Here is a 22,395-nt window from a genome sequence, read left to right as displayed (position 1 = left end):
GATTTGTGTTACACTGCCAGAGCTGAAGGTTCAGGTCCCTGGGTGCTCAGGGGCGTGTGGTGGAAGTTCCTTCTTTTTCCCTGAGCTTGAGTGCAGCTGGACTTGGGGTATGGCTGCCTTCAATTCACAGCAGAGACTTGGCACACAACCCCAGGAGCCCTTGAGATATCAACTCTGTACTACTGGAAGAGGTGTAGCAAAGTTTTTCCCTGGGGCTTTTTCCTCCAAACCACTTGCCCTCTCCCTGTGTCCCCTCTGTTGCTAGAGAGTGGGAAAGACTCACAAGATTTGGACCTGAACAGGCAAGTGGTAGCCAAAAGAGAAACCCTCTGTGACCAGAAAACAGTGCAGAAATCAGGATTTGGTTTTGAGGGAGAAACCAACCTGCTGAGTGGCTGAGGAACACAGTGGCAATTCAGGCCATGGCATGGAGCACAACAAAGCAGAGGCATGAGGAGACCCAGATCTCCAGGGTGGGTTGACCTTCAAATGCTCTTTGAGCACAGCTTCTCTTTATATGAGGAGTTAATAGGTCTCAGCTAAGAGAGACTAATAAGATCTTTCTGATTGGCAGAAAAATAGGGGAACTTGGCTTTACTGACAAAGGAAAGGTTTGTTTTCAGCTATCCTAGCCTGCATTAATGCTCCCACAATGTGCAAGAGGGAGAGGTCCCTGCAAGTGAGGTCAACTGCTGGCCTGCCTTGGGTGTTATCTGGCCTCTCTTCACTGGGGGAGAAAAGATGCATCCTTGCATCCTTGCCCAAGTACTTTGAACTTCATTCTGAGGCTGATGATCATTTTGCTGTGCAAAAACCACTTCTGTGACACCAATGGCAAAAGCCTAAGAAATTAAATCAGTAGAAGTGAAATTGCTGCATAATAACCTGGCGTGGCTCCATCAAAATCTTTGTTTTGTCATGGGAAGCCTTCCTTTAGAAGGATAAACAAACAACCCCCCTCCAGTCCCTCAGTGAGGCCAAGCCTTGCCTCTCCCCAGAAAGAAACCTTTCATCTTTCCTTTGCAGAGGTATTTATGATGCTGAAGGGAGAGTTCTAAGGGCTTGTTCCCCCTCACTGTGCCCCCAGCCCAGCAGGCAGGAGCTGCTGTCCCACACCCTCCTCCTGCCCCACCCCAGCCTTGGCACAGGGTCAGCCCCCACCTGAGGCACCTCTGCTGGGCTAGAGAAACCCACAGCTCATTCTGGGTCTCTCTGCAGTCAGGAAGGTGCCACGAGATGAGGAATTGAGCCAACACCTTCTCCCAACCTGCCCAGCCCGCTGATGGTCCTGGAGGGTGCAGAGCCTTGCCCTGCACTGCTCATCCCTGTCTCCAGCTCAGCTTTGAACCCGGGCGCCAAACAGGAGAATGTTCACCTGCTTCAACACAGGGCAAAGAGGGATGTTCCTGTGAGATTTTCTTCTTTTTCTTTATGCAAGTGGCTGGCAGGCTGTAATGGGGCTGAAGAAATAGCTCTGGATTCAGAGAAGAAAGAAACCCAGACTTTTTCCCCTCTTCCCTGAGAAAAAGTAATTTACGTAAATTTATCCACGACCAGCACACGGCAATAGCTCACAACTTTCTTAATGGAAACCTGGTGATCCATAACACTTGTGTGGGAGATATTTGCTCGGGGGTAATACAATATTAATGTTAATATCAATGATCGATCAGAGGATTTGCAAGAAAGGCATAAAGTATTTAATTATAATTACATTGGGAATGGCTTTGTAATGGCTACGACATTTGAATAAGGTCACGTCTAGCCCTCACCCCTGTTATGTTGTTCTATATTAAATGCCATTCACTTTAACTGCTGGAAACCTTTCTGGAGTCGTCAGAATATAATATACTGGGTAAATTGAAATATGTCCCTTCATTTTTCGAAATATGATTGATATCCTTTGCAAAACAAATGTTAACACCTATTTGTACACAAATTTCTTTGATTACATGTTAGGGAAACTAAATTATGACAGTCTCTCCTAGCAGGCACTTTACTGTGAGCAAAGGACATGGCTATTTGTGAATATTAATTCATCTTACAGAAAATGGCTTTGGATCTCTGCTGTAAATCCACTTGGGTGTATTTCTGCCTTTCCTAATGCATTAATTCCACATTGATTAGTAGCCATAAACTGTTCTCCACTGGTCTCAGCAGCCCACAATATTCACCTTACCCAGGTGTTGCTGAGGAGGAACTTTTGCTGTCACTGAATTATCTCTTGTTAACAGCATCAACCAAGAACACAGAGTAACAATCATGTTTGCACATTTCACAGCAGAAAATATGTATTTCAAATATACTGCAGGTATGTACCATAACTATCAGCCCAACAGCAGCATTGCCATGTTTAAAACAACCAGGAAAAAAAAAAGATCTGTGTATAAAACAGGAATATTTATCTGTAGGCAGGATCCCAGGGGTGCACAAGTATCCACCCACCATGAGTGCATGCAAACACTGAAGCACTGAGTACATGCTCTTCCCACACCTATTTACTACTGAGCATAAACACTAAAAGAGCAAATTCTTGTCCCTCTTCAAATGAGAATCCATCTGTGCAGTCCCTCCCAGAGGTTTTCTTCTTTTTCTAATATCAATGTAAACAGCAGATCAATCAGGGCTAAAGAGTCAAATTTTGCTTTCAGATTTCCCCCCAGAATAACTGTAGATTCACAGAGAATTGAAAGCTCCCATTTGAAGGCAGAATTTGTCTCAAGAGATCTTCCCTGCAAAGTTTGGAAGACATGCAGTGATGTAATTGACATGATTTTCCATTTTCTCTTTTCTGAAGAAGAAGCAAAGACTTTTGCATGCTGTAGAAATGCTTGAAGAGAACAAGTTTTATAGTTTTCCAAAAAATGGGCATTTATTACCAATCAGGGTGAAATACCACTGGTGGTAAATTTTAAGTATATGGCAGGAGTTTCAGCATCATGACAACATACATCATGCATTTTTACAACATATAAGTGCAGTGATATTGCTCCCTTTCTCAATAACAATATATAAGAATATATAGTATAAATGTACAGTATATATTAGACACAATGTAAAATAACTTAGTGAAATGTCAAAGCTTCTGCATAAAAATTCAAGTCATGCCTGAGCATACCTCTATGCTGAATCTTATCTCATATACCTTCATTTACCTTTAGTTCCTGTTGCAAAGATAATTTTATCTCTGTATTTAATTGCTTAAAACCATCAGAATTCTTTTCTTTTTTTCCTTTTATCTGCAGTAGGTGAAGACTGTAATAGCCAAGTCAAAGTCAGGATTTTGTGGAGCCTTTGCTAACACTGTTTATGTTCTGGGAAGCAATTCATTGTGAACAAGTTGTATAAAAGCAACTTCTTAAAAGCTCGTTACAGTTCATCATTGTCCATCGGGTCCTGTTCCAAAATATCCCACTGCATGTGGATGATAATGAAGTGGCTTTCTCAGAAATGGAGCTCATGAGCTAACATTGATAGCTGGAAATTATAAATCTCACCAGTTTAGCTGAAATCATATCAAGCACCACTTTGGTAATTGCTTGCAAGAAGGATCAATAAAAATCTGTTTAATGGGAATATACAACTTGTCTCAGAGCAGGTAGGTGGAATTTTAGCTTTGCTCGACACTCGACAGAGCTTTTTGCAGTGCCAGGTTTCCCTTCACACTTGCTAAATGAAATATGGTTAAGGACTTTTCTGCAGCATCTCAGGAAGATTTCTGATAGTACAAGGGAAGAAGTGTTGGGGTTTTTTTTAACCAAGGCATTAAGAGACTCTTTGACTGTCACATTACCCATCAAAGTACCAGAGCTCAGCATCCTTGCAATTAAGTCTCTTGGAATTCTTTTGAATACCACTTCACTTCAACAATTTAAACAATTCTGCCCCGAATATAAACAAAAATATACTTGAAATACTTATCAACAACTACATTTCCTAATGAACAATGAATTAAAGTTGCAAAACAGTTTGAAATAAGATGTTAAAAGAAAAAAATCAGGGAAGACAGGGCAATTTTCTGCAATTCCTTTTAAGAAACGAATTTCCACCCCCTTGCCCCCCTACATTCCCAGCCAGTGTAAGTCGACAGAATTACACTGTTTTAGATCAGCTTAGGTTCTGACCTATATACTCCAGTGGAGTTAATCCTCATTTCCACCACTGAAAGTGGGATCAAATTCACTTTGTCTTTAATAAAGAAGTGGATGATAAGCAAGTCTCTTCTCTGTCGGATTCTGCTTGAGAAAGGAAATTCTTTGTGGTGCTAAATGATGTCCAAGACAGTTTAGAAAATAAAGCTAGAATTTAATAAATTTCAGCATGGTGAAAACCGATATTGGTAACAGCTATTTATGCTTTAATCTTAGCAAAGTTCCTTGGGTACAGACAGGGCATCAGCTGGTGAGTCTTTAACCCTTTCTGAGCATGGCTTGGGAGGAAAACGAGGAGGCAGGCAGTTGATTTTCAGTGACATGAGGCTGCTGAACACACTGTGACTCTGATTTTGTTACCACGAATAAATAACATCACATTGTCCAGAACTGGAGATTAATATGCGGGGCCTCCAGTAGGTGATATTTATTTTCTTGCATGTTATACTGAGATCTCAGGACAGGCAAAGGGTCGGGGGCTGAAAGGATGTAATCGATGCTGAATTTGATTTCAGAATCCGATTTTGCTAAGGAGGAATTGCTTAGGCTCTGCCTGTTGGTCACGCTGTTTGGAGCAAACCCACAAGGCTCCAGAAGTTTTGGGCCCGGTTCAATTCTTTCATGTTTACTTTCAGAAGAGGAAACGTTGTTCAAAGCAGAGTCCACAGAAGAGAGATTGGGGGATGAAGGACTTTTCACTCTGCTCGGTCTCTGCTCCTTGTGCTCCCTTTTCACATTCCTCCTCCTTCGTCTTCTCCTGTAATTCCCATTTTCAAAGAGATCCAGCATGGATTCGCATCCTGCTGCAAAGCTCCAATAGTTTCCTTTCCCCTTCTCATTCCCTTCTGTTCTGGGAACCTGTATTTATTTAAAGGCAGTTCAGTGTTTGTATGTGTTACAGATGCTGCTGTTTAGCATCTGCATTCATTTACATTTAAGAATGGTGTAAACACATATGACAAGACTTTTAAGCCTATTCTCTGTCATTATATGAGTAAGATGTAAGCCCCATCCTCTTCAATTTGTTATCTATTAGCATACATCAGACAAGGATATAGTCCTTATCTCTGTAATTGACAACTCAGAGAGGTTTTAAGTGATTTGCAGCTCAGCTGTTTGTTTCCCTTCTTTCCTAGTGACGAGATTATTGCTGCCTATATTTTTTTAGCCATGCACAGGGTGTATGTAAATACACAGTAACTGATCTTACCTTCACAAAACAACTGTTAAGCGATAAGTTATGTCGGATGGAGTTCTGCCAGGCTCTTTGATTTGATCTGTAGTAAGGAAATTTCTTCATTATAAAGTCATAAATGCCAGAGAGGGTGACTTTATTTGAAGGGCTTTGCTGGATGGCCATTGCAATTAAGGCAATGTAGCTGGAAAAAGGAAAACTTGCTGTTACACCATTGTCCCACTCACAGACTCCGTTTTTAGGACCACATGGGTACATGTGTGCCTATATCCTGCTTCCAAAATTCCCCTGTGCCCTGACTCAAGGTGTCCCAGGGAAAAATCCTGAGTGTGGTCACTGTCTGTCCTCCACAAGCCCCAGGTGACACAGAGGGGTCACTGCCAGGCATTGAGTCCTCAGGGCTGCCTGCCCTGGCACTCAGTGCAGAGGACAGGATCCCACACCTCTCCAACTCCGTCTGAAAAGTTTCCCTGAGCAGGAAGGCTGCAGTGAGACAGAGCAGACTTAGAGTCACTGTCACAGGAGACCAACCCTGCTCATGGAAAGGACCTTGGGTGTCCCTGTGAACACCTACACTGCACCTCTTCCCACCACACCAGGATTTTCTGCATCCAATTCACCCCTTGGCACACTGAAACATTTAATTCCCTTCTCCCAGGGGTCCTGGAGGTTGGAGACTGTCGGAGATCTGGAACTTAAGGGCATGCCAGAGTTGCTGTGACCCCTCATGGGAGGAAACAAATAATGAACAGTTCACACACAGAAAGGGGGGAAACCTGCCCGCTGCAGTGCCTGCAGCAGGGCCAGACCCATGGCACACACCTGGCCCCTGCTTCCCTGAGAGCTGTGATCCCACCAGCCCAGAGCTCAGAAACCTCACAGAGACAGGGGGACTTGGAAAAACTTCATCTTACCTGTACGCTGGTCTGGTGAATTTTTTCTCTTCGTCAGAACTACAGGTAGGATAATCATCCCCATCATAATTGAAGCAGTTATAGGGGTACTGCGTGTTGTCAAACATCGTCCTGCTCCTTGCTCAGCTCCTGTGGAGTGAGAGAGATGGAGTGATGTTTCTCAGAGCTTGGACTCCCTCCTCCCTTCTTCCCTCCCCTCTGTCTGTCTCATTCCCTCTCTCCCCCCTCCTCACACTCCCTCTCCTCCGTGCACACACACTCTCCGTGATGGGGTGGGGATTGTTTTTGCAATTCTCGCGTCCCGGCCAGCCCGTCTGTTCGGATATTATTATTTTTTTGGGGGGTGCTGTTACCGCTGTCCTTGCAGTTGTCCCCAGCGGGGTGGCACGGGCAGGCTGCCGGGGGCCGGGGCAGCCGGGCACCGGGGTGAGCCTGCGGACCGGGGCTGCGCGGTGCCGGTAGCCGCGCTCGGCTCGCTGGGTGGTCCGGGCTGGAGAGGGGCCAGCGCTCCCCCGCCACATCCACAACGTGACAAAGCCAAACAGCACGATGTTAATAAATCATGCTTCAAGGTCTCCACTTGGAAATTAAACTTTGAGAACGGAGTGCAGCTCCCCACAGCCCCCGAGTGCTCCCCGTCTGGGTTTTTCTCTCCCCGGCGGAGCAGGGTGGCTTTCTTAATTATTTATTTTTAGAAAACCGACGTACAATAAACAGACGTTCCAGGCAGTAATGCACGCTTGTCCTGATCTGCAATCTATAATGCAGTATAATGGACATAAATTATATTTCCATGACTAAAGGAAAATCTGTATGTTCAAAGAAAGTAGAACAGAGGGATATGAGGGACTACTGTCAAGCAGGAGAGTAAAAGGAAAATAGCTGTAGGCAGGAGAGCTGCCTGTGTGGGCTTTGATCTGCAGGATGAATTAGACTAATAGCCCTGTGTGTTGGCATCCAATACTGTAACAATTTAATAGTTTTTCAATGCTTTGGAGTGTTTTCCAACAAGTGATGTAAACCAAAGGCATCACGGCACCATTTCAGGGGGGACTTAAAAGGTGTGTGCCACATGATAATTAAATTATTTGAAGACAGCTCTGTCCCAGGAAATAGCCCCAGGAGGAAATGGGTTTTGGAAAAGAGAAAGCAAATTGGTGTGCAGAGAGTTTCCCTGGATGAAAATATAAAAGCAGAACCACTAGCAATACAACTTTTGTTTTCTGTAGCATCTTTTATACAAAGTATGTCCCCAAACCCCTTTTGGAGTTAAAGGATACAATTAGGGGAAAATTCATCTGAGTGATAAAGAGCCCTTTAAAATGATGCTTTAGTGTCTCCTAGAGTTCTGGCAAAGATGGACATAAGAAGGCTTTTTGTGTGGAGTATAACAAGACATTGTAGCAGGACATAGGGGGAAATGTATGGCATGAGAAAAACATATAGATGAGGTGTTTTCTTAGGAATATTAAACCGGAGCAGACAGCCAAAATAAAAATTATCTCCACTCTAAAATACATCAATAGGCATATGCATGAGGCATCCACTGCAGAGGAGGTGTTAATTCAAAGGGTCAGCTACTGCTGCCTAAGGCATTAGCAGGGCTTTAATACTGAGTAAGATAGAGGAGATTCAGTGGAGGAAAATGAAATATATAATGTCTGATCTGCATTGATACTCTGTCCATCTGGACTAGAAGGTTTAATGTAAGGAAGAAGCCAGGTCACAGATACGGGAAGATTCTCCCTCCCTAAAACCCATGATCCTTGACACAAGTAGATGTCCACTTTGATTTTTAGCAGTGGTTCTTCTCTTTGGAGGTGTTTTACCTCACTGAAATTCCAATAACTTAGACTTAAGACTAAAAAAGGTCTTGCTTCTGATTTATAACAATTTCAAAAAGCAGAACTGGATTGGTTGACTGCTTTTACCCAATCTCTAAGCATGCTTTTTTTCAGTTCTTTGTCTTCTATTTATGAAAATTGGCTTTAGAAAAGTCAGACAACACACTTTGACCAAAATCCTCACATATTTACTGACAGCATGAAATAGGTGAAATTTTCTGTAATGGGAATTAGAGCAAATGACTGTATTGTCATGTATGCAGTAATGTTAATTATCTCTATTCCTGTATTTTCTTGCAGGGGTGAGTGTAACCCACTTGTCCGTCTCTAGCACATCTGCAATGTGCATTACAGCTCATGGCCACTGTATTCCTCACCCATTGCAGCGGGAAATACACTTGGATTAAACTTCTATCTCAGCAGTTGGTTTGTGAGGCTAAATTGAGCAAAAGGAGTCAGATCATGGGTTGATGTTCCTGGGCATCACCTCAGGGGTGGGTGGGACCATGGGTGGGTGGTGCAGGGGCAGCTTGGCACGACACAGGAAACTCCTGCCACTGCCATTTGTGTCACACATCATCTGGGGATAGACATTATCACTTCCTGAGAGCTGGAGGATTTGGTTTCTGGCTCTGTAAATATCACTACCCTCAGCTGCTGCAAATTCATACGGACCCTAAGAAGAGCACAAACCATTTCTGAGTCCTACAAGATCAGAAACAAATTATATATGATCGCTCATAAACTTCTGAAATCCAGATATGCAAAACTGGCAGAATATTTCTCAAGGTAATTTTTGAAGCCTGCATGCTTATATTTTATTCCCAAGTGAGCGTTTATGGTCCAATTATAATCCTTGAAAATAATATTCATAAAGAGATGTTAACATGCTCTAGTATGTACCATGGTGGAGCGAGCAGGTGCCATGCTTATGGTGGCAGAACATGTTGAACAATAGTTTTTTTCCCAGCATCTGTGCAGCCATTACAGTTTAACTAGAGCAACTATAACTCACCCCTGTCATCATCATAAAAGCATAATTTTGCCAGGCTAGTGTTTTCTTATGTAGTATATTTTCAGAACACAAAGTTGTAAACCATTTGATTTGAGATAGTAAATAGGCAATAAAAATGCTGTGAAAGATTTGACTAATTTTTTTTAAAACATTGATATTAAAAAGTTATTTGCAATTTTTGTAATTATGACAGAGATCATGAAAGTTGTGCATGAAATTCAGACAAGTCATAAATCCAAACAGGGCTGAATTACTGCTCATTATGGGATAATAGAATAACAGGGAGCACCTCAGTGTTTAGGACTGAATGCTGGCATTCCATCTCCTTACTGGTGTAGACTGGTGTCTCCCAGCAGCACAATTTCTGCTGTTTCTCAGACTTGGATGCAGTTTAGGACTATATTCCAAACCTTTTAAATTTATCATATCATCATAGAATTATTTGGAATGGAGGGGACATTTTAAGATCATTTCTTTCCACCCCCTGCCACAGGCAGGGACACCTTTCACTATCCCAGGTTGCTCCAAGCCCCATCCAACCTGGCCTGGGACACTTCCAGGGGTGGGGCAGCCACAGCTTTTCTGGGCAACCTGTGTCAGGGCCTCCCCACCTTCACAGTGAAGAATTTCTTTCTTCTATTCAGCCTAAATCTACTTTCTTTTAGTTTAAATCAGAGGAAACCAGTGGTGTCCTTCAGCAGGCTTTGAATCCCTCAACAACAACCTACACCAGCAGCAAACTGCTTTCTCTTTTGCACTTTTTAGTACAAGATCTGTCGCTCTGGTGAAGAGAAGAATGGGGGAATGCAGGTTCTTGTGCACTTTTTCTCGTAGTTATTTTGATATGGGATGAGGAGAAGGAGACTTCCCCAAACTTGGATGGGTATTTGGCTCTCCCTATGAGAAATTTCACGGCATTCAACTTGGTGACCCTTTTTTCCTGGCAAAAGGATGGGGCTTGCCTCACTGCCCACCTGAATTTCACCCTAAATGTCTTTCTGCTTCACCCACATCCATCAGCTGAATTCCTTTCCCTTCTGCATCTCCTTTGTGTTCACATGCAGAACTTAATGGAAATAAAATTTCCACCGCAATTTGTGGTTTTCTGCTGGAGTTCAGTGGGAATTGTTTATATTTCCTAGCTAGGGGGTTATTTGGAGAAGCATTCCTCATCTGTATGCCTTCTAGCTGCAGCAGTGTAAAGCTCATGCATAAAACACAGCATGTGTTTCTACCAAAACAGGAACGTGGATGAGAAACCTTCAATGAGAATTCATCACATCAGAGGTGGGAAATGAGTGAGCGGCTGCAGACACGCAGACATATTATCCCTGCCCTAGCTGGATAAGGAGATTCACAAGGCATATGTGAAAATCCTCTTCTGGAGATTCTCAGTTGTGTTTTGGCAGTGAAGATTAGGAAAAGGAGGATTCCCAGGGTGAAAAGTCAGTTGTCCTACCCACTCTAGTGTTGTGACTCTTTTGCTGTCATGAATTCATGGCTTCAGAGACAGTGGAGGGAGAATGTGGACAAGTCTCCAGCTTTTAGACACTTATTAAGTGAAATTCTGCAATTTTTTAAAACACATTTTCTACTTAAACCCAAATGTAATGGGTTTAATATTTTAAAAGCTTTGTAAATAATTGGAAAATACATAAATAATAACTTTTGGTTGGACAAAATTGTTTGGGTTGACCCAAAAGGACAATTAAAATTTTATATTCTGTCCTTGGTTTGCCCAGCACCTTTCTGCTGGAGGGATGTGATGTTGGTGGTTAAAAGGACACATCCCTGTTTCTTTCTTTGATATGGATACATGAGGCAGAGGTTCAGAGTTTGTGTGCTTGTGATTTGGTGTTCTTCTCCTTCTTAGCAGCACAAAATTAAACCCCTCTGTCTGAGATTGCAGATAGAAACACAGGAGGGGATGTGCAAGCTTGCACTAGAGACCTGCCAAGCAATCACAGAATGGTTTGGGTTGGAAAGGACCTTAAAGCCTATCTCATTCCACCCCCTGCCATGGGCAGGGACACCATCCACTATCCCAGGTTGCTCCAAGCCCCATCCAGCCTAGCCTTGGACACTTCCAGGGATGGGGCAGCCACAGCTGCTCTGGGCACCCTGTGCCAGGGTCTCACAGCCAAGAATTTCTTCTTAACATGTAGCCTATCCCATACATTAGTGAGATTTTTCCTGCCTCATCTATGAAAGCCTCTGAAATCCTGATCCATGGGGCTTTTGGAGCCAAGAAGGAAGAACTGGGGGGTTTGAAACGAGGGTAAGTTGAGACATGATGCCCATTCTTTGCCACAGAGCACCTCTTGGGCTGCCACAACACTCATACCCCAGCTCAGTGTGAGATTGTTTACCAGAAATGGACACAGCCCTGGCACAGCTGCCTCACCTCGTCCTTCTCTGGCCATTGCTCAGTCCAGCTGTCCAGAATCATTTGGCTATAGGCCTCTCTTCATACATTGCTTGAATTCTGCACCAGACACAGCTAATAACTCGGGCCAGGAAACTTGTTCCAGATGTTAATTAACTCCCTCTGCATTAACTGGAATCACACAATTAAGGCCTGATTATTTACAAAACCATTTTGTCAAGAGAATTAAGAGAATTAGAAACATCCTGGCTCACACTTTCACACAAATGTCCATGTGCTGTTAAATTGTGGAAACTGGCACGAGTTGTCCCACACATTTATTTTCAGCCATCATAATTATTCCAGAGGAGAAGGGGCAAGAGTCAGCCAGGCGTGGAGGAGCAACACTGGAGCAAAGGAACAGATTCTCAGCTGAGCAAAGGTCTGCTGCTGTGGTACCAGCATCCCCCAGAGATTCCTGCCAGCTGTCCCACAGGCAGAGGGTCTTTCCCAGGGCCATCAAGCCCAGTGATGCTCAGACACAAATTGCAGTATTTAGGGAGCTACTCAGGAGCTGGAGGGCCAGACCTGGGTCTGTGGTGCTTTGTCAGCTCTCTACCTTTAAGAGATTTTTCTGGGGGTCACACAAGCACTTGACGAATCCAAACCAGCAAATTTGAACTAATTCAAAACTGCTCCTCCCATCTGCCTTGCACCCATTTCAAAGGTGATGCCCCATGGTGATGCAGTGGATGGATGGGGAGGGGAATGGATGGATGGATGGATGGATGGGTGGATGGATGGATGGATGGATGGATGGATGGATGGATGGATGGATGGATGGATGGATGGATGGATGGAGGGATGGACAGGGATGGATGGACAGGGATGGAGGGATGGATGGATGGATGGATGGAGAGAGAAGAATGGATGGAGGGGGATGGATGGATGGATGGATGGATGGATGGATGGATGGATGGATGGATGGATGGATGGAGGGATGGGTGGGTGGGTGGATGGATGGGGGTGATGCAGTAGATGGATGGGGAGGGGGCTCTGAGCAACTGGAGCCTATGCACAGCAGTGTCTGTGTCTCCAGCCACCAGAGACAGTCCCTGGGAGCAGCTGTGACCCTGCAGGGAATGTTTGAATCAAGGCTGAGTGGTCAGGTGGAGTCAAGGATCCCCTGTTGGATTCCTTGGCCCAGCCAAGGGCAGGCTGAGCAGGGGATGGTCACTCACTGCCTCTTCCTGGACCCTGCTGACACCTTCACTGTTACAAACCCTGCACCTCAGGGAACAGGAGGGATAGGGAGAGGCAGCACTGTGTTTTGCTGATTTTATTTTCCTTTGAAAGTAGTAATTCATTCCAGTTCACTGACTCACTGCTCTCTCCCACGCAGGAGTTTTCTGGGAGCTGCATGAACAATCCCAAAACAACTCACATCAAACTGGCTGTGGAAAAGCAACTGGAAACTGGCCCCTATGCAAGTGCTGTTATTACTTTAGGGGAAGGGGATGGCAGGCAGGAACACCACCTTCCTTCAGAACTGAGCAGCAGGATTACCTCCCCCCAGGTTCTCAATGTACTGGTTTCTCTTCAGGTAAAATCCCTTCCAATTTCTCCATAAGGTGAAACCTGTGGAGGAACAAAGCTCCTAGGATAGTCCAGTTTTCCCCAATCCCCACCTTTATAAAAGGATCACATTTTCTAATCTGCTTCCCAAGTCTTAATTACCAAGTGACAATAATATTTCACCATTACCAATATGACTTCTTCTATTTCATAGCTCAACCCTCCTCACTCATAATTCTGATTTGATGTATTTCACCCCATAAGTAAATTCAATTATCAAGGGTTTTCTTCATTCTGAAAAAAAAAATAGTTCATGTTTTGATAATACCAGTTAAACTATTCAACTTCCTTCCAGGATAAACACTTGATGGTTAATGTGTCAGGGACATGGGAATACATTTTCCTCAAAGCCAGACATAAGCTGCCTTCTCTTCCTCTGAATTAGAATTACCATTCACCGTTAGTTCATCATTTATCATCTTTCAAGTATTTGGTTTTCCACCACATGAAAGCCTCTTGCAGCAGAGAACCAGAGCTAACATTGTATTCTGAGGTTACTGCTGATAGCTCCTTAAAGAGCTGTGAACTCCCTCCTTGCTTTTTTCCATCCTTTTCATCTTATGAGAGGCGTTCTGATGCACACAGCAGAGTCTAAAGAGAAATAGGCTTTGATCTCTGCCACCTCAAGTGCATCCTCACCATCAGGTGAAGGTATTTGTAGAGTAATGCTAGTCCTCAGCGCTGCTGAACTTAGCAAGGTTGGGAGCTTTGCTGTATGTCTGTTTGTGAAGTCATGGTTCATGTTTGAGCTAGTTAAGTGTAATAAAAAGACTCTCCACATAAATACAAACCAGCTTTGTTTCTGCATCTTCTCTTCAAGTTTTGACTTTGGATTATTTTTCTTCATCAGCTTTTCAGTTTGAAATTTCTTTGGGATTTAAAAGTGGCTGAAGCCAACTTGTATCACTAAAAGTTTTTAATTTTCATTTTCTTTTAGGCAGGTGAATTTAACAAAGTGGGGCGTTCAAGAAGCCAAATATTTTAATGGAACCTCAGCTTCTTCCCATTAATCCGGTGTATGGTGCTTTTAGAAATATATAGGCAAGTTCTCAGTAAACCACATGTCTTGATTAAGAGTAGATTTTGTTATTTGAGAGTCAAATCCTGTGTATTTTCTGACTAACATTTTCTGCAGCAGCTCATTTGGCTGTGTGTAAGTGGAGGACAGGTTATTCACAACCACATCTCTCTGTTAATGAGTATTTGTGAGAGCAGTTTCTTTTTCTTTATTATCTTCCTTATTTTCGAAGTTGCTCCTCTATTCCTATGAATAATTCTCAGGAGTTCTGAATTTAGAAATTATGCTCCTAATTCTTGAGCTCTGGATAGAATGCTTTTAGGGAAATAATAGAAGATGATTTATAGTATTTTGCTGCTGGTGTGAATTTCCAGGCAAACAGCAATTTATGGAACTTCAAGGATTCAGGGACTCTGTATTTGGCTGTGTATGATCCAAAACTAAAAAAAAAATAGGATCTGGGAAATCACAGGGTAGCCAAGTCAGCACTTTTACCATGTGAAAGATATTCCTAAATCCAACATCTTCTGTGCTCACCTGCTCCAATAGTGGTGTGGGCCCCCAAAGTAAAGAAATCCCAACGTCTCTTCCTACAGCTGCAACCCAGCTCTGTGGTGAAATTGGTATTTTATGAGGTATTTTGCAGCATGAAGCTCCACCAGCAACAGAGCTGTTTTGTGCCCTTTCTGCTGCCCACAGCACAGTCTGCAGCCACAACTCCAAGGGCACCAAAATAGCCCAAAGCTGCACTTGGCAAAGAGAGCCCAGAGGATTTGGGTGAATTGACACCATGGCAGCTGCTGGGGAGAATGGGAGCAGAGCAGGAGGAGCTGAGTGGGTGGTGACAAAGGCAGTCATCAGGAAACAACAAGGAATGTGTCTATATTTAATTGCAGATCCTGTTGTTAATGATAGTCTGAAAGAGGAACTTTGGGGTTACCATTTGTAAGCTGGTCCTCAGCAGGGTGATCAGTGGGTGGAGGTGAGATATGGATTATTTCAACCATGATTTCTTTAAAGCTGCTTGGGAATCTTGACGAATTGACTTTTGTTTGTTTGTTTGGTTGGTTTTGGTGGGGTTTTTGTTTGGTTTTTTGTTTTGGTTTGGTTTTGTTATTTGGTTGTTTGTTTTTTTTTCAATACCAGTCAATTTGGAAAGGAAAAAGATAGCCAAAAGGGATTTTAAATGCTCAGATCCTAATGGAGAATGTAATGACTCTCCAGATCATGCATTGCCTCTGCCCAGCACCCTGCATCGTTGAAAGAAAGAAATGTTACAAGACAGTCCTGGTTATTTTACTTCATATCTCTAGTTTTATTCTACCCAAGAAACACTGCCCATGCTAAAATCATAAGCAGTGATCTGCAGGACAAGTGACCCCACTCTGCAAGCTGCCTTTTCCACCAGTATCCAGCAGCAGAGCTCTTTGCTGACTTACCTGGGCTTGGGGGCTGCTGTGTGATTTCCTCAGCGAGTTTGGGAAGGACCTGAAGCAGCCCCTCTGCTAGCTGAGGTGGGTTCTGGGCTGCTAAAGGCCATTTGTGCTGTGGCAGCAGCCTACAAACAGAAACAATCTTGAAAATTGCTCAGATGCATTGGCACTGACAAAGGACACTGGGGTGGGAAAAGGGTTTCTAGGAAGCAGGATGCAAAGAAGGCAAATTTTCACTTCAAATAAGCAGAGAATCCTATTCTGGCATGTGCTGCAGAGAGATCTGCTGGTGGTGCATCACTCTGCCCTGGTGGTTGAGAAAACTGGAGCATGGGAGATTTAGGGGTCATACAATGTACTTTGAGCTATTCTGCACTAACTGAGCTTGGGAAGGAACACATCTTTTTGTTCATTTTATCCCATGAGTAAAAATCAGGCACCAGGATGAGATGATTGTAGAAAGGGTGTCTGAATCATGAACTCTTATTTGCATTTTGAAATAGAACTTGGTAGAAATCTTGGATCCCAAAACCCTCTAAATTTGGAGCATGCAGAATTCATCTCAGGGTGGTTTTTTTTGTTTGTTTTTTTTTTTTTTTTTTTTTTTTTTTTTTTTTGTGGTTAATAGCCTATTTATCTCTATCTTTTGTGGGTAAAGCATCTTCTAGGAAAAAAAAAATTGCAGCTTTTTATGCTTGTTTGGTACAGGGCTGAACAGCATGAGCAGAGAGCCAGAAATGTATTTAGATTCATTCCCCTGGAATATGAGTGGGGATGGACATGTTCTTAATTAACTCTTGGAGTTTAGAAGATTGTTTCCCAAGGTTATTTTTGGTTGCTGAAGTCTGGATCTGAAGTTTGTTGCCTGGCTCCAACCCCAATGCATTCATATCTGATTTGGGAAGTTTAGAACTTAATCTTTGTTTGGAAGCAAAGAGGAGCAGCCATTCCCCAGTTTGAAGGGGTGTCCCCAGTTTTCCTTAGGACAGTGTAAAGCTGCTTGAGCCATCTGAGTCTTACAAACTTCTCCATCTTGCAGCAATCTGAGTCTTACAAACATCTATCCTGCAGCTTGTCAGTGTATTTTGCTACCAGATGGGAAACCTCTGAATTTCCTGGAGGTGTCTAAGGAAAAGACAACACCTTTAGGGAAGAGCACTCTGCTGAATAGATTCCTCATCCTGTTCCCCTGCTCTGGCATCAGCTCCCCCATGTCGTGGTGCTCACATGGCATAAGCTGTGCCATGGTGGGAGAAGAGATGGGGGGCGAAATGGGGACGTGCTGGAATGGGAATGGTGCTCCAGTTGGTAGCACCTGATTATCCATTTGGGAGTTATTTAACACAATTCAAAGGGGCTGAACTGCTGTAAATGCTCAGTATTCAGAAGAAATAACTAACTTGTCCATTCTGAGGAAGCTAATCCAGTAGAGCTAATGAAAGCATCCTAAAAACCTGCATTGCACAAGGTCATCAGGAGCAATTTGGTTTCAAGTTGTAACGTCAAATTGCATTCAGGAACTGGCAGCTCTGTGACACTGGAACAGGTTGTCCCCACAAAAATATCGCCAGAAAAGGTTCAGCTGTGTCCCAGGCCAGGTATCAGTGGAGCACTGGGATCTGGCAGGGTATGGGGAGCTGGTGAGGGAGTGCAGAGCCCAGTGCCCCTCTCTGCCCTGTGCAGGCAGGCAGGGCTCCCTTCCAGCTTTGTCCTCTCTGTTCTTATCATGCTGAGCAGGAGCACAGGATCCCTCACTGGATGTTCCTCCAGGTCAGCTGCTGTTCACTGCTCAGGAGCAAATCCCTCTTAAGCCCTTGGAGGGAAAGGCCTCACATTCTGCTTGCTCAGTTTCACTACACAGGAGTAGAACTGAAACCATTAGAGAGCCTTTTTCCAAGCACAGCTGACTAAAGACCCCCTGGTGCTTATTCATAACTTTTCTCCCCTGGACAGCCAAGAAGCAACAGCTTTTTGTGTAAAACTCATTGAAAGATTTAACTCAGCTTCTGTGAGAAGGGGGGAGGGATCAAGGTCTTGCAAGGATGAGAATGTTACTAAAAATTATTGAACTGTAAAATGAAGGCAACCGGACCTGTTCCAGCCATTTATTTTTGCATTTTCTTTCTTCTCTCCCAACCAATCTCTGTCAGCCTGGTTGCATGAGAAAAGAGAATTGCATGAAGACATGGTCTATCTGCATTGGAAGCGTCTTGCCTCAATCTCCAGGCTTATTTGAAACAGTTCTAGCAGCAGTTGAGACTGTAATTGAATTAATACTATTGATTATTTCTTTATTAGCTGATGGGAAAGCTGAATTTGGATTTACTGGCTGTCTGGGACATCGCACTGACCTGCATTTTGGAGACAGAGATTGGTGGATTTGCCAAGCTTCACAGCTTCCTGGACATGCTCCAGCACCTCAATGTCTTTCTTGTCATGAGGGGCCCCAAACTCAATCCAGGCTTTGAGGTGTGGCCTCACCAGTGCCCAGCACAGAGGGACAATCCCTGCCCTGGTCCTGCTGGCCAAACTATTGATCCAGGAGCCACTGGCCTTCTTGGCCACCTGGACACAGCTGCTCGTGTTCATTCACTGTGGGCCAGCACCCCCAGGTCCTTTCTCACTGGGCAGCTTTCCAAGCCCTCTGCCCCAGTCCTGCAGCACTGCAGAGGTTGTTGTGACCCAAATGCAGGGCCTGTACTGAGCCTCGGCTGTATGTGTTAATAACCTGATAATCAACTGATTAATGGTTTGATATATCAGATGTCACACTGCAAACCAGGAAATACTTCCCTTGCCAAGTAAGAGGTCACTACCAGGCTTAATGGGAATTTAATAAGAGCACACACACAGCTGCTGCCTCCAGGTGGTGGGCCACAGATCAGGGTCATGTCCTTTGCTCCCCTTGACAGCAAATCACACAAAGACAGGAAAATCTTTTCAGCAACGTGTGCTCCTGCACAGCTGCCCTGATGACAGCAGGGAATGGGAGTATTTTCTGTGCAGTGGGACACGGCAATGTCTCCATCACAGCTCCTCCCGAGCTGGGTGATGCTGCTGCTGCCCTCTAGATGGTGCAGTCCGATAAAAAATTTGAGAAAAGACGATATTTTCCTTCGACTTTTCTTTCTTTCTTTTTTTTTTTTTTTTTTTTTTTTTTTTTTACTGGGGAGAGATTTTTAGATTTCTTTTAATTGCATTTACAGGAGGGCATATTGCTAATGGCTGGGAACTGGAACACTGCACTGCTGGTAGTTCCCTTAAGTGCAGGAGTGGGAGCCTGATCCACCTGGTTTATGCATATTTTGTAAAACTTGGTACACTGTACTATATTGTGCCTTGAGACATTTTACCCTTTAAGTTTCTACCTATACTGTGCTATATGAATTTTTAAATTAATTTCATTTTCCTTTAAACCGGGAGTCTGTGTAAGGAAATGCAATGTGTTTTGCAGGTCAGACTGGGAAATAATCACAGACCTGAGTACAAAATCTGGTTTAATTGTTTTGGGTGTTTGTATCTTGGAAGCACAGGTTGCTGACTGCAAATCTTTAGTGAACAAACCCAGCAGTGTATATGTTGTGCTGCAAAGGAGATATTTCACTAAGCTGATCACTGTCAAGTGGAACTGGTGGGAAAACCAAAAGAAAAAGGAAAGAAAATGGGAATAGGAATATGCCAATTCTTAAAATGCAAAAACTCCACCTAAGAGAGAAAACAGCAATTTGAGGTGAAAGCCTGCTTTCGATCCTCTGATGAAATACATTCACCAGCTGGAGTGAAAAAAGCAACCTACACCACATAGGAAAATGTGTGTGCAGGGATGGGCAGCAGCCAGCTCAAACTGGATGCCATTTGGTACAGAAAATGAATGAGGTGGAGATTTATGTCCGAAAATCTAGAGCAGGAAGGGTTAAGAAAAACAAAAAAGATATTTGTTTTCAAGTAAAAACATATCCTAGCAACATCACTGGCCTAATATCAGGTGGAGATACTGAAGCTGATGCAGCCATGAGAAAGGGAGATGCATCCAGAAGATACTTTCTGTGTTTGGAGAGCCACTCTCTTCTCACACAGGCTTGGCTGTTACCTCCTGGTTCATCCAGCTAGGAAACATTAGGCATCATCTGCTAGAGGAAAAATCGGATTTAATTATTCTCACCACTAAGCATCTCGGAGGAAGTGGCCAAGGAAATCTCTGGCCCATGAGAAATCATTTTTGGGTAGCTTGAACACAGTAGAGTCCAGGACTACAAGGATGCTGCTGCTACATCAGTATTAGAATCAGGCCAGCCATTCCTGCTCGTGGGACTTTTTGTCATCCAAGAGGTGAAGAGTGAATCCTATGAAGATAAAATGCATGGACAGGACTATAATTAATACTAATCAATTAGAAAATGAATTTTCTAGATAAGGCCTAGATTTACGAAGTTGGTAATTTCCTAGGTGGGATCTGACTGGAGAGGAGGCAGACAGGAGAAGATTTGCTTTTGATAAATACCTGTGATGGGACTGTTCGTGCATGGAGGGGTTTGGGAGGGCTGACAGGAGCTCAGCAGAGACTGGCACTGCCAAATTGAAAAAGCTGAGCTGAATGGAAAGCTGCAAGGGGATGTGACTGCAGGATCTATTCAACATGGTGAGAAGGGACATAGCACAGGAGTGACACATTCAGGCTGGAGAGGAGGCACTGGGGTTGAAAGGAGAGCATGAGGAGAATGGCCAAGGGGGGAAAAAATCATGACTTTGTCATTTCCTTGTGGTTTCAAACCAACTGGAGTTGCCTTTCAGGTAACTGCTGTGGTCATGTAATTATGGGGTCACGCTGGGGATACTGGGTGAAATGTTGACAGAAGGAAGATCAGGTTTAGATCTGGTCTGAGGTCTCTTCCAGGCCTTTAACTCTGCGGTTGTGAAAATCATTCTGAAGAAAGATTGATAGAGACAGTGCATAAGAGGAAAAGAAAAGCTGGAAGTTTTCTTCTGCCCCTTGTTCTTGTAATTTGAATTTACTTATTTCATATCTCAAACTTGTGCATGTCCACACCAGCAACTATCCTGCCCAGCAATAAGTCAAAACAGAAAGCTGAAAATTTGTCTGAAGTAATTTTTGTGAGTTCTTAATTTTTTAATTTTGAAATTATTACTTTTTCTTCTCAGTTTGCAATTGCTATTTCCAAAGAATTCTCCCTCTCCTGCCCTTTTGAAGTGACCTTTACTCAGACCTGCTGGCCTCTTCTCCAGGCTCCAAGGGGGACAGCAGGACTGGAGCAGCTGTGGCTCCTTCAGATCAGGGAATGTGGTGGCAAAGAATGTGGCTGTTTTCTGCAATAGAATGTAAGCTCCAGTCCACTGGGTTTTTAAAAGTATTATCAGAAGTGAAAGGCTACATTTAAAAATGTATAAGCAGGAACTTTCAGCACTGCATGCCTTCATTCATAATTCACCAGTGCTCATTTCTAAAGATGATTTGATATTTTTACAAGGTAAATGTACTTTAAAACCTTTCTTTACTTTGCAGTGAATGTGCAATTAAGTGAACTTACTGAAAAGGAGAGGGAAGCAAGGTTTAGAATAGAGTTGTCCCGATAGCCATGAAATTATTGTAATTTTCATGTAATTCAACTTTGATTTGGAAATGTTGCTGCATTCCTGTTCATAGTAATGCCATGTTTGGGGCTGGTGAAACACCTTTTCTGACAAGATCTACAAATTTGTGGCTGGTGACTATTATTACCTGCACCTTTACGCCCAAAGATCTGTGGTGGAGAGGACACAATTTTCAAATCACATCTCCCTGACGTGCCCCAGCCCCACATTTCTGAAACCAGTTCAGCAGCCTGGTCTGGCCTGGAAGTTGCACCAGCATGTCCCAGCACCCAAACCAGCTCCCAGGACCTGTTGGTATCTGTGGTGCTTGCACAGAGCTGAGCTGGGGGAAGGACTGAGATGTTTACTCCGACAAGAGATCCCCACTGTTCCAGTCTCCACAGTAATTATGGGGGACAAAGCACTTTCCAAGCACCTTCCCTGCACCTTTTCTACAGGCACAGCGTGAGGTGCAGCCATTAATCAGACAAGCTGCTGGAGATAACTGCTAATTAAGAGCAGTGGCTCCCTGAAGTTCCCTCCCTCCTTCCATGCATGCTGAAAGACACATTTGTTCTTTGTGCTGGTGCTGAGGAGCAGGTTGTGGTTGGACTCCTCTGCTGGGCAGGGCTTTGGAGGAGGGACAGTGCTCATATAAAATACAGCCCATGTGTGTGTGTCCACAGCCACACCACAGAGTGAGTCCTGGGCATCCTTATTCCAGTTCTGCAGGAAGAGGGAAGAGGGTGTGGCTGATAGGAAGCAATTGGAGAATTTCCATGGACATCTGACTTTGAACATCCAAATGTGTGGCCACCAGCATGAAAAGTGTTTGCAGCTGGTGTTGGAAAACTCAGCGAGGCTGTGTTGCAATGCCCATTACATCAATGTGAGTAGGATATGCTTTTTGCACTAATAATCCTCTTAAAGCCAGAAAGCCCCTGGTGGGGAAAAGTGCTGCTCAGCAGCAGAGCCCCTGAGCAGGACTTGCTGGGTTGACACAGGGAAATGGAGAAAAAACTGTAATCAAAAGTCTGTCTGGATAAATTAGGTGGAAAATCATGGAAAACACTGAAGTTCCAGCACAGTGAAACCAGAGTTAAAGGAGTCAGCCAAGCTCTATGTCCCAGATGTGCTACACCACAATCAGCAATCTCCAGACAAGGTCACTTTTACCTCAAACTCTGTGGAACAGCACATGCTGCTTTATTTTCTAGCCAAGCCCAGCATTTTCAC

The 22,395-nt window shown here is 43.8% G+C and overlaps 1 protein-coding gene across 2 annotated transcripts; it reads right to left on the bottom strand.

The window, feature by feature from the left end:
* Window positions 1-361: 361 nt before the first annotated feature.
* Window positions 362-6,855, bottom strand: FOXL3 (forkhead box L3). Of its 2 annotated transcripts, XM_038151814.1 has the most exons (4): window positions 6,614-6,855; window positions 6,261-6,389; window positions 5,362-5,530; window positions 362-5,009 (listed from the first exon to the last, which is right to left on the bottom strand). In XM_038151814.1, exons 2-4 carry the CDS (start codon window positions 6,365-6,367, stop codon window positions 4,527-4,529), a joined length of 759 nt encoding a protein of 252 aa, XP_038007742.1. In that variant the 5' UTR covers window positions 6,368-6,389; window positions 6,614-6,855; the 3' UTR covers window positions 362-4,526. The 2 variants fall into 2 exon arrangements, with proteins under 2 accessions (XP_038007742.1, XP_038007743.1); XM_038151815.1 differs by lacking the exon at window positions 6,614-6,855 and having other exon boundaries at window positions 5,362-5,428; window positions 6,261-6,444.
* Window positions 6,856-22,395: the final 15,540 nt, after the last annotated feature.

Source organism: Motacilla alba, chromosome 14 (assembly GCF_015832195.1).
Source record: "Motacilla alba alba isolate MOTALB_02 chromosome 14, Motacilla_alba_V1.0_pri, whole genome shotgun sequence".
In the NCBI taxonomy this organism is placed as follows: Eukaryota; Metazoa; Chordata; class Aves; order Passeriformes; family Motacillidae; genus Motacilla; species Motacilla alba.
The sequence above is the reverse complement of the archived record's forward strand: the minus strand, read 5'-3'. Positions and strand labels throughout refer to the sequence as shown.

Excerpts from the sequence above, each read along its gene's own strand:
- FOXL3 (XM_038151814.1), bottom strand. The coding sequence starts at position 6,367 with ATGTTTGACAACACGCAGTACCCCTATAACTGCTTCAATTATGATGGG. Across the intron at positions 5,531-6,260 it reads TTCACCAGACCAGCGTACAG|CTACATTGCCTTAATTGCAA; the intron begins GTAAGATGAAGT and ends TCCTTTTTCCAG. Across the intron at positions 5,010-5,361 it reads TTAACAGTTGTTTTGTGAAG|GTTCCCAGAACAGAAGGGAA; the intron begins GTAAGATCAGTT and ends AAATAAATACAG.